This window comes from Phaethon lepturus, unplaced genomic scaffold, assembly GCF_000687285.1.
Source record: "Phaethon lepturus isolate BGI_N335 unplaced genomic scaffold, ASM68728v1 scaffold11001, whole genome shotgun sequence".
Lineage (NCBI taxonomy): Eukaryota > Metazoa > Chordata > Aves > Phaethontiformes > Phaethontidae > Phaethon > Phaethon lepturus.
The window spans coordinates 38,110-51,200 of NW_010518471.1; the positions used below are offsets into that span (position 1 = coordinate 38,110).

The following is a 13,091-nucleotide window of genomic DNA, read 5'->3' on the forward strand; positions in this document are numbered from 1 at the left end:
TGGAACCTCTGACTTCTGTTCCCAAAGGAGAAGAACGATGCCTAGTGCTCAGACTCAGCTGTGTGTGAAGAGAGCTGAGACACAGAATCACTCACTGATAAGGCTACCTTAACATAAAGAGACGAGACCAAGTCTAAAATATTAAAAACAGTTTTAACACTCACGTGTATAACATGTGGAAGATACAGATGTTAAAAAACAGAAAGAAAACTTGCAATTAGTTTATTTGCATGTGGTCTCTTTTTACATGCCTTTTTTTGGTTCACTTTATTCTTGTTTCCTACTTTTTTTTTCTAATGACTGATCAGAATCTAGCAGGATGGCAGAAAGGTGATTTTTGGCATGTTAAGTACTAGCACAGCATACTAACTGCATGGTGTTAGTTAAATGCTTACCAAGCATATAGACTGACTGATGGTATTTAAATTGCTTGAACAGGTTGTGAAATATCAAACCAAGAACTTACACTTAAAAATATTTGAGAAAAAAAAGTGATTAATTTAAAAAGTAACCTGTACCAATCTCATAATACGGGACTTGGATCTAAACGGCCAGCTTTTTTAATGTCTGCATTCTTCTAGGAATCTATTCAACTGGATTTGAAGTGCAAAGTAGGTAGAACCAAATACTTTTACTATTCAGACTCACCAGTGGCAAAATATATTTGGAGTATCCAAGAGGTCAAAGACGCTTGGAACAGAGTCTGAATTAGTTCTCCTGTGCACTGCTGTAATCTGATATGACAGAGCAAAAAATAGACCAAGGAGAGAAAGAAAGAAACAGAGCTCCTTCTCATTGTGATTACATGTGCTGCACTTGAAGAACGAACACTGCCATTTTATGGCTCAAAATCCAGTTCAATTTTAGGATAAGGCTCTAAGAAACTATTGGATTAAGTAACAACACTTGCAGCTATAATCTTGGGTCATATTCTTTTACTTAGAAATAGCATTTACCCTATCCCAAGGCATTCCTGAAGGTTCAAAAATACTAAATTCTGATTGCTACGTTAATTAATACAGAAATATATTCACTCCTTTTCGCTCTCTTTGAATTTCAGGAAGATGAGGTGTACCAAAGAGTACCATGAATTAGCAGATGAACTGATTCAGTATAAACTAGTCAAAATGGGGGTGGGTGTGCAGGGAGGAAGAACAGAGAGGGAAAGGGAAGTATAACGAATGCTTGCCTTCTAAAGGTCAATTACCTGGACCTCGCCCACCCACTTTGCAGAGCAGTAATATACTCACCTTACACAGAAATTAATTTCAGCCAGCCCAGTGACCGCCAGACTGACATCTTGGAACTGCTGGCAGACCCAGGGCACTTGGCAGTGAGCTAACGAACGCTGGCTGTTCCATAATGCAGCATGAAGAACAGATGTAAAAGTGAACTTAAATACTATCTATCTGTGCAACTGGTCATAGCTCAGGCTGTGTGTTTGGCTACCAGTGCCCACACCATGATCGGACAGAAGCAAGCTGTGTCACAGGCAGGCGGGGAGGACACTTGCCCACTCACCCGCACTGGTATCTGATCCACCCAAAATAGATGAGTAACAACCAAGTGCACGCTAAGCCCCTGGGATGGCTTCGGTCCTGCTCCCTCCATGCACCTGCAGCTCCAGCTAGAGAAAGTGGACGGGGGAGAGTGACAACAGCCTTGCAAATGGACTCAAAATTGCATTTAATGGCTGCCACCGGCATATGCGTTACATTGTGCCACCTGTTTACCCAGTAGTAAAGGCAGTAGAACATACATTGCTATCATTTCTGCCTGGTGTAAAAATAGCTGCCATGGTTGCCCAAGTTATGCTATGCAACAGCACCCACGTATAAAAGAGATGATAAAGGGGATGGGAGATACTGATGGAAGAACTGCACCGCGCGCTGCTGCACCCGTGCTGCTAACAAGTTGTTCTGAAATGGTGACTAATGGATTATATTGATTATTTCAACATGCTTTCAGGAATCTTTGATTATAATATTCATGTTAAATTGTCTGTATACATTTTTGCTTAGAGGTTGCCATTCCTAGTTGAAACTAATTACTATAAGCAAGTTGGTTTTAGTGTGCTGCTTCTATATGAAATTTTGTAAATTCTTGTTGCCTTCTTTTCAGTTCTTCAGTAGCCCCTTTTCTGGTTTTAGTTGTCGGGGGTTTTCTTGGCTCTTAACTGACATTAATACTTAGTTATTGACACAGGTCCAGAGCTTCATTTCTGTCAGCTTTTCCCAGACCTTATAAAGAGCATTAACATGCATTTAGGTTGAAGGGCATGCACCACCCCATTGCCTATGATGGCAGAATATACCTAACGGTGGTTCAGCGTGTGTGAGGGTGATTTCATGGCTGGGGCCTGCTAAATAACTTGCACTCTTGAGCAGGCTCAGAAATCACAAGGCACTTTGGAAGTCACAATTATGTCAAAACTATTAATTATACAAATGCATGGGTTGGTTCCAGTCCTCCTCACAATCAACCAGAAACATTCACATAGAAAAATTCCTTTCTCTGAAGAAGGGCATATGGAAGAAAGAACAATGAGAGGACTTTAAAACAGATATGTGGACACAGCAATATCCTGGGAGTTATCAATTTTGTTCATATAATAGCAGTGCGTAAGCTAGGAATTACTTAGGATGATAGAAAATTTTCTCACAGATCAGTCTGGGATAGCAAAAGGGACCGGATTTATGTGTCCTGCTTCAAATCCCCACTCCAAGAAATACTTGTACCAAGTGGAACGGCTTTCACCACAGCCTAATGTTTAGGACATTTACTTAAGATATGTAAGACATAAGGTCGTAACCAATGAATAAATAGATATAAAATACCAACTACTTTTTCATGCATGTATTTGTGTATTTGTTGAGTGAAAACTGGGAAAAAAAAGTAGTCATGAAATGTTTTAAGAGTAGGTGGTTCAAGCATTGCTCAATAGGATTTTAACTATTTTCAAAATACACCTAAACAAACAGGAATGACACATTTCTAAAGGGACAGCAAATAAAATAAATCCTTTAAATTTAAATTAGTATATTGCAGCATTCACTTGCACAGTATTTTGTGTCATCTCCTCTATCTCATAAATAGGGCATATTCCTACCAATGGATAACAATAAACTCAGGCCTCTTAGAACAGCATGTTTCTCTCCTTCTCAGAGACCTTTATCTCGTTTCCAGATTTATTCGATTTTCTTCTATTTTTAAAATAGGTTTTAAATCATTAGTGGTGGTTGGTTCTTGCATTGCAGTAGCACAAATCCATACTAGAAATCTCTTGCACAATATGTGACGTTAGACAAAAAGACTGCATACTTGCACCTAAGGGTAACTCCAAAACCTCCAAACTACTTCTACTAACACTTCTGTTAAAATCTTGTTTATTCTTTTTTTTCTTCAATAAGGTGATGTAAATTTCCAAAGAGTGTTCAAAACTTCTTGGGTTTTGTTGCTTTCATTTATTCCAAAGTTTGTCCCACCATTGATTCATGTTAATGGAATTCTTAACACTGACATGATCTGGCTTGGGATCACCCAGACAAATTATTACTAATATAATGGAAAGTATGTTATGCTTGATTTTAACAAAAGAATGGGAATTTGTAACAGACCTGAAACATAAAAAATACATTCATTCTACTGTTAAAGCCACATGGATCTATGAATATAAACCATTCAAATACTTCCCTGTGATATCACCAGTTACCATGTGTTTGCACTCTAAATAGATTATTGTAATTTCTGTAAACATATCATATATTTTTAGAACTCTTTGGGGGCTTGATCCAGAGCCAACAAAAAACAACGGGCAGACAGTGACCAGCTTCAATAGGCCTCGGATCATCAGAAGACTGAATTTCTAAAGTTAACGAATGAGCACATCAGCGTAGACCAAGCAGAGAGGTAACACACAGACTGCTCTAAGAATAGGAAAGACACGCGCTGCCTGAGAAGACGACGTACATAGCAAGGCAACATACTTCATGTTGCAACCCTTGCGCAATTGTTGTGGATGCTGTGTGTCGTTCAGTTACACCTATCTGCATAGTCATCTCACTAACTATATTATTTTGATTGACTCAAACTGCCTAAGTGGCATGCAGACTAAATATGTGCACCAAACCTTTAATAAGTAACAGATTTGTATAAAACATTCTCTCGACTGAAAGCTAAGCCTGCGTGTCCCAGAATGTAGCCTTTATGAGAAATCTTATTCCACAACGTAGTTATTTTAAAATTGGAAAATTGTGATACTTTTTTTGCCAGCCACTGTCTTGACTGAGAAGTCTGGACTTGATCCTGCCAAACATTTGTCTTAGGTGAAGCATTTATAACTATAGTGGCCTCACTGACATGAATGCTCTATTCTGACAGACATATACTATCCCTCCTGTTGACTGGATTTTTTTTTCCAGTTCCCAAAATTACTTGTGGCAATCTTTCAATTTCAACTTTATTTATTCTGTCTTTTCACAGCAAATTTGTGTTGCTATATCTGTTCCTCTTTATAGTCTGCCCCAAACTCAAGAAATACTACAGCTAGTCACAAAGTGTTTTTTCCTGGCTAAAGAGTAATTTTATTTTTGTATATATTCCCTTCTGGAACTAAACATTTTTGCAGAAAAGCAGAATCTGTAAAACCAAAATAAATGCTTTCATTGCCTTTGCTTATACTGTGTATCTAGCTGGTCTTCTTGTAATAAATCGGCAGTGCCACAGGTGATTGATTGCTGGTGGAGTCTGCATCGTTGCTCAGGAGAAGAGGGATACAGTAAGCTGTCTTCATAGTTGATAGGAAGAAGATCAGGTACATGGCATCTCAGGGGTGCCTGTCTTACACATCTACTTCAGAGTAAGATGAATGTCACCTTCAGAGTCTAAATCAGAGTCCTCTCATTTTCTCAAATGAAGCCCATTTATCATGCCGTTATGATCTGCAGATTATTTAGTGTGAGACACAATAGAGCTACACTACTCCTGACTCAGAAAAGCATTTTAAAATTACTCTCTAGCCAAGGTAAGCTGCTAGATGGTTCACAGACAATAAACACTTGCCTTCTAAAATAACTTTTAAGACATGGATATAGAAGAAAATGAGGGAGCGTAATGTGGCTAAACAACACATATTGAAAGCTTGGTAGTCTGAGCTTGCCCATTTTTACTGCGCAGGCAATACTATTTATTTTTCTATTATAATTGCTGAAACTTTAATGACAATTTCCTATTGCTGTCTCTTCTTGCTTGGCTGCTTGATTGTAAAGCTCCTCTTCACCATGTAACACTAAAATTTGTTGTTCACCTCTTGAACTGCAAATGAATGGGAAGGTACTGCTGGTCTCGCTCTCCTAGGAATTGGTATGCAGAGAGCAAACTGTGTTCAAACAGTCATGGGAAAGGATGACAGCTTCATCACAGAATCTGTCAGATGACCTGTAAAGCTTGGGTTTGGGAGTTGAGGAGTTACAATGTTCGATCTGGTAAATATGGACAGTCACATGGAAAGCCAATACCTGACTGAATCAACCATCGTCATCATCCTGAGGTAAGACTGTGCCGGTCTTGTTGAGGGAATTAGTCAATGAAAGAGCAATCTCAGGTGTATTTTACACAGTCCAAACTGCTGAGAATGAAACACTTTTGATGATCTGGTTGTCCAGAATAAGATGCAGAAGACACATGTTATTTTCCTTTTCATTATTGTTAAATCTGTGGATGGCCATGGAAACACTGTTCAGTAATGCACTCATGCAGTAGTAGCGTAGCTCAGGTACAGCAGGTGTAGTGAACATCGCATTCACAGCCGTGGCCCCAAATTGCAAAGGAAACAAACCTTGGTCGAGTGAACTGAATGTGAAAACCATGGTAGCTCTCACTGTCATTCAATACCATCTATTTACTTGCAGATACATTAATGACAGTAGTTGTCTCTGGACAGGTACATGCACTCTATATCCTGACCAATGAAAAACCACAAGTAGGTATCAAAATGAGACCAGTGAGAAAATGTGAAAGCCTTCTCATTCAGAAGTTCTAAGAGAGACTTTTAAGATAAAGAGACAGAAACAGGAATTAGTATATTTTAAATCTTACTATGTGGTGCACTTTTAAGCAGTGTGGGTGTGGAAGAACAGAACAGCAATCGTGTGATGAACGGCTGCAATCTATGCTAAGATACTCACTGAAACCCATATTAAATTGAAGTATTGGAGACCTTTTTTAAACACATAAAAAAATCCCTCTGTGCTTTTCTGGACAGCCTGTTTACCTGGCAACTGTATCTGTGTATATGATTCAATATTCACCAGTGATCATCATCGGTGAATTTGTAGTTCAGTAATACACAGGAACGAACTTTGTTTAGCTGGTACTAACACAATAGCTATAATGCTTCTGATTACACTCTTCTTACAGCATGTGATAAAGTTTTAAAAGGGAGGATTTACATAAGAGTAGCTTCTTTTCCCTTTCTTTTGCTTTTAGGAATTTTTAAAAAAAGTATATAAAGGAAAAGACAAGTCAAGAAGAATAGACATAGCTTGAGATATTGGATCCACAGGTTCATAGTAAAAATTAGAGTGAATGGCTTCTTAATCCATAGGGCTTAGCTTTAATTGACCAATAAAAAAATCCACTGCCCTTCTGTAAATACGTAAGTAATGCCTTTTTGACACCACTGTGTATTTTCACAAGTTAATTTTTTAGCTAACTTTAATTCCAAGCTTTCAAAACTACTTTTCAAAATCTTCAAGTTTTCCCTTTCTTCCCCATAGATATCATCTTCACAATATAAAGATCATACTTTAAAGAAGTATTTGCCCTTCCAAGAAAAAAAGAAACTGTGTCTCAGCTGTCAGAAAAATCTCATCATTCTTATGCAGACTCTTCTATCCCCTTCAGAAGGTAACAAAGCATGATTTTTTTTTCCTATTTTCAGTGGACTTCAAGGAAGCAGCAGAAGACCCTGCTAAATTTCCATTTGCAGGGACTTCCTCTCTCTTCCCTAATTTCTCTCCCTCCTATTTCATTTTATAGCCCAGAAAACCCAATACTTGCTGCCAGATCTCAATTCCTGATGCACCTTTGGTCTTACAGTGGAATCTCTGGCAGGCCCGATGGGAATCGAAGGAGGATTTGGGGGTAGCAGAGATGTGTGCATCAAGCAGTCTGTTCATGCAAAGAAAGATGCTGCCCTGGGATGTGCAGCCAAACCGAATGTGCTCTAGCTGAGTGTGAGCAGCAGCCTGGGCCTTGGTATTTATGTTACTAGACTTCAGAATGACACATATTCTAGCATTTAACTTATTTCCACCACAAGGTCTTGGGTTATGAGACTATATGTGTAGCTTACAAGTTTTAAGGCAACAAAATGCTCCCGTATTAGAATTAAAATGGCTTATTTGATTATCTATATAAAAAGAGAGCTTGTTAATAACTGCAAACAAGTGAACTTTCATGTACTGCACTAGCCTTCGGCGATTCTTGTATGGCATTAAATTTAACGTAGGAGCTGTTCCGTGTACTTGGAATTGCTACCATTTTAAAGGATACCTGTCATATAAGAAAATTAAGAGCAACGTTATGTTTATAGGCTCTGAACACAGGAACTTCTCTACCTAAACCCGCTAGTGAATTTGATACAAGGCCAGCGTACCGGAGTTGTCACTCATGCATGTTACTCCTGTCTCGTCCAGAACGGATGAGTATGTTCTGTATACTTAAGTATGACATACTTCAAGTATGACGGTTGGCAAGTCCCAACCGTTTACTGCCTCTGTCTCAGACACCAACAGCTCCAGAAAGCTCTAAACATTTTGCATGACAGGACAGCTATCCAGACTTGCAGGGTGAATTTGATTCTTATTACAAACTTATGAAGAAAGATTGCCATAATATTGATACAGCCACAATACCACCATGGTTAGGTATAATACCACCATTTGTGTATCATATCTAAACATTTGGGGATAAAAGGAAGCATTCACAACCACTTCATAGGGATTTGGCAAAATAACTCCCAAGAAGCTCTGACAGAATTTGTAAGACAAAGTCGTTTGAGGATCAAAATTTTTGACAGAGATAGGGAAGAGTCATGCATGTTTCCTTTTGTGTTTACAACTTGTCTATCCACCATGACTTCAATTCGTAACTACAGTTCCCTCTCCATCTGGCAGTTTACCGGTCTGTCGAGATAACAACCATTTTTTATAAATAAATGCTAGTGAGGTTGATTTTTACTGCATGTATAACTGGATACTTCTGGAAAGCATTTTTTATATGCTGTACAGATTAGTAAATTCCCTTTAAAAAAAATTTACTAGTCACATCTGCAGTTTGACTGTTTCTTTCTAAAAGACAAATGAAGGCCAAGCAAGACAAAGAATCTGCTGATACACACATGTCACTCCAAGAATTCTCCTGACAAGGTTCCCACACCCAATTTAATTACTTCCCTACTGTAAAAACACTTTCCATCTGCATTTATTGTAATAGTTTCAAATCCAAAACCAACAGACTATAAAGCTAGCTAAATAAATGAATGATATTGGCCTTAGGTCCCAAGCCAGGAGCTATTCTGTAAGGCTGTGTGTCTCCAGCATTCGTTTTTATGCTGATGTTTCATTTTATGTGCAATGTTTTCACTTAAGCCTTGTTTAGAGAAGAATTACCTGGCTCCAGACTTTAAAGTTTTACGTGCCGCGCGGTGCCCTCTAGTGCCGCTCCAGCCAAAGGTCTGTCAGAGATTCCCCTCGAAGACCAAAGTCGCCTCGCCACTCAAGATCTGACCAAAAAATCCCGCTTCAGGCTGTATACGCAGCACTGCACACGCTGAGGCCAGGAACATTAATCCCAACTGTACCTGCAATATCCTCAAACTGAGGCCGTGGAGCTCAAAATGAAAAGCATTTTTGTTTGAAAACGCACCTTCAAAAAATGGAACTGTACCAGATTTAGCCCCCACATTGACTATTTGTAATATGGGTTCCCTTTTGCACTTAGAGAAAAAAGGTATGCTATTCCTCAGGTTTGGTATGAAGAATTTCACTACAGCTCACAAGAAATTTCACGCTATGCAGAGGTAATGGCAGGACATTGTACTCTGGGTCCTCAGGATTGCTGCAGTATCACAGTTTGATGAAATTACATCAGAGTATGGACTTCTTCATAATTTTTAAACACTTGAGATATAACCGTCTCATTTGGACAAGCAAGACACTTAAAACTATGCACGTGCACAAGTGTTTTGCTAAGATGGGATTCTCCATGCCGTCAAAGTACTTGGAAGAGCTTGACCTTTATAATAAATTTTATTCCAAAGCAGCAGCACAGCAGACAGATTTTTCATTCAGAAGTTACTAAATGAGGACTGAAGGGCACAACATGCCTCCACTGAAGTCCAGGGCAAAACTCCTACTGATTTCACTCGAAGCATATTTGGACATTGAATTTTGTATTCCCATAAATACATCCAGTTCCTACCAAACTAAATGAAAGGATGCATTAATAACTGATATGAAAAGCTAATCAAAGCAATTCAGATGGTGCACTGTGCAGCTCAAGCCACAGTTATTACATTGGCCTTGGATATTGCAGGTAACCCCCTCAGGATCCTGCTGCAACAGTGGTATAAAGACATAGTTAAGGATGGGATTTGGGGGCAAGCCTTGAATTACTTTGCTTTTCTGAGTTTTAATCACAATATTAGTGTGATGTCAGGTTTGTTTTGTGGCTCTCCCCTCCCCATTAAACCTTCTGAGTTTTTGTGAGACTGAAATAGGTCTTCTAAACAGGAGCAAGACAAAGACAAAAGCACTTCAAGCCACAAAACTTGAAGAAAATCATCCACTGCTGCTCAACAGCTTACTAATCAACAAGAAGATGCACACTTGATGGCACATCTGAAACAACTACTACTTCACCTGCTCAAAATTATACATACATGTACATATATGTGCAAAACATGGAAATTAAATCCACATTTCCACGTTCATGAAATTAGCAAAGACTAATAGGAAAAGTCATTTTATAAACAATGTATGGCCTCTTCCCAACTTAGGAACACAGTGGAGTGTTTTGTGTAAGTGAAAACAAAGCAGTTTTGATAAAGGTGAAAACAAAGAAGTTTTGATGAAGGTGAATTTTCCCAAATAAACTATATTATCAGTAAATTCAAGACTCAGGTATGCACAAAAAGGATAAACAAAGAAAGTGGTATTTGATTAGACAATTTTCCCTAAATTATTTAACAGGACTCTTTTAAGTTGAAGGTGACAATTCAGTGTTATGGCACCATCTAAACTGGACAACCTAGACGCTAGCCCACATACTTAACTGGGAAAAGGGAAAAAACCCCTTCCAGAGGGAAAACCATTAAAATTAATCCAATCGTTTGTTCTTTGCAAAGCAGGTCTGTGGCACTCCGATGCTACGTGTGAGCAGCACAGCTCCGCCTCGCGCCCCACCACCGCGCTGCCGCAGTCGGCGTCTGCCGGCCGGTACCGTACCTGGGATTCTGCGGCTCTGAACCATCTGACTCTGTACACGGTTTCTTGACCTGCAAAAGCAAATGAGCGCCAGTTACTCTCACTTGAAACACAACTTCCTCGCTCACAGTTCACGCACTTTACAGCACTTAAAGTGGATCCAGCTCTGCTCGCCATGATCTCTATAAAATACTTCCCGCATTTTACAGCAGCAGTATGCAGTACTAAACAGTGTGTTTCATTATTATCCCATGAACAGCTGCCAACTGCACTTCCCCAGGCTCCATTACTATGTAAAATGTTCGGCTAAAATAGCTTGGGATTAGTCTAACTAGGAACAAAGAAACCAAAGAGCCAGGTTCCCCACTTCGAAACGAGAAAGCCATACTGTTCTCAGCTCGGTAAAGAAATGTTTTCCCACTTGATACTGCTTCTGTTTCCTGCTAAAGCTCAATATAATAAACACCAGATTCTGGGGCAAAGCGCAGTGTTAGCTAAATAATTCTTGCATTAATTTTCATTTTGTGAATCTGCTAACTGTATGTTAACTGTGTTTTCCTAATGCATCAAAGAACTCACACACCTTTTCCATACATATTTGCAATACATAACTACATAAAGGGTATTTCAACTTCTGTATTAATCTTTGCAATATGTTGCTGTTAGCTAATTAAAGGTGAAAAAACACATCAGTTTCAAATAAAAACAGAAAGCTGTTCTTTTGCAGACTAGATATCTCCTTGGGATCTTCAGGTTTTCCTGCAAAAAATTTAATTGTACCTTCTGGTAATCTAAATTTCTTGTACTTTCAGCAGAGAAAAAAACGTTTTGATCACTTGTGTGCTAATGTAGAATCCAGGGTTGCATGGGAGGTTTCAAAACTCTGTTTTTAAAACCAGCTAGAAACATCATAGTCACTCAGACTTACTTGACGCGACTCACACAATACAAAGAACATTCCCATTACAACCAGCAAGCGTCCAATGCCAGTTTTCAGGAATACCTTGCATCAAGAGACTCGTCTACATTTTTTTGCTACTTTAAAAGAATTTCAGGGAAAAAAAATAATAGTGACTGTGACTCACTTATGTTGAAGTCATTGGCAAAATATTCACCAACTCCAACAGAGGAAGGATTAGTATTTTCCCTAAATACCCTAATTGAATGCCATGCAACATCTCCCATAGGTGTCTGAGTACAAGCATGGTTCTACAGATGGTCAGTTTTATCCTTCATTCTAGATACTGAAAAAAGCAATACTATTGCGTCAATGGTTATTCATAGAAATCAATTCTCAGTAGCAATAATCAAAATTTCCCCATGATGATAACTTAAAACTGTAGCAAACACAAAGGATCTTCTAGTTATGTTTTGCTTGATTTTTACTACAACACATTTTTTCAACCTATCCAGTTACTCAGTTTCATCACCACTATTTTTCCTCCTCTTGAATTGTTTCTTCACTGTTCGTACTGTGCTACTCCATGGACTTGGTAGTCGCAGTGTGCCATGGAGAGATGCAGTTGGTGCCGCGGCTCAGCATGAGAGACAGCGAAGGCCTGTGTAAACCCAAAACTCACACGCACGATCTCATAAACATTCAGAAGCAAGCATCATTGCTATAGTTTTATGTTCACCACATTGTTATTAAAGTAATGTTAGATCTGAAATACGGTAAAATACTTGAGATATAAGCACATGATCGAGTACCAAGAAAAATGCCCACGGTGTGTGTTAATATACAAACAAGAGAAATACCCATTCAAATTAGAGTACTGAATGTCAACATCACAGGCAACTCTTCAAAAAATTCAAAATCATTCAGACACTGAAACTGAAACAGCCTTTCCTTGAGAAGAAATGCATACTTTCAGAAGCAGATTGTCTCAACTGAGTTACACAGAGACTTGGCCAGGAAAATAATCTTTTCATTTTACAAAATATAATTAGAATACTTAAAAATATAATGTATTTTCAATTGTAAAATATATGAAGTATAACAATATAAAGTAATTCATTAAAAATATAAATGTGTCTAATTTCTTTAAATCCTAGTAAAGCTCTTTCTCTCTTTAGTATATACTCCCTTCCAGGCTATTTTTGCTATGTCCTTGCTGTTATATTTTCTGGCATTTTGTCCCGGTTTCAGCCAGGATAGAGTTGATTTTCTTCACAGCAGCTAGTGTGAGGCTGTGTTTTGGGTTTGGGATGAGAAAATGTTGATAACGTGCTGATGTTTTGAGCTGTTGCTGAGCAGCCAAGGACAGTCCAGCTTCTTGTGCTGGGCTGCCTGCGAGCAGGCTGGGGGTGCACGGGGAGCTGGGAGGGGACACAGCCGGGACAGCTGAGCCAGGCTGGCCACAGGGATATTCCATACCGTATGACGTCATGGTCGGTATATAAAGCTGGGGGAAGAAGAAGGAAGGGGGGGATATTTTGAGTGATGGCATTTGTCTTCCCAAGAAACCATTACACATGATGCAGCCCTGCTTCCCTGGGGATGGCTGAACTCCTGCCTGCCCGTGGGGAGTGGTGAATGAATTCCTTGTTCTGCTTTGCTTGTGTGCGCGGCTTTTGCTTTACCTGTTAAACTGTCTTTATCTC

At 39.0% G+C, this 13,091-nt stretch overlaps 1 protein-coding gene across 1 annotated transcript in view; it reads right to left on the bottom strand.

Annotated features, from left to right (window-relative positions):
- EYA4 (EYA transcriptional coactivator and phosphatase 4) overlaps positions 1-13,091 on the bottom strand; it is a 52,166-nt gene that overhangs the window by 37,358 nt on the left and 1,717 nt on the right. The window contains exon 2 of the mRNA XM_010296742.1: positions 10,509-10,558. Coding sequence (XP_010295044.1) covers positions 10,509-10,558 — 50 coding nt within the window. The remainder of the gene's footprint in view (positions 1-10,508; positions 10,559-13,091) is intronic.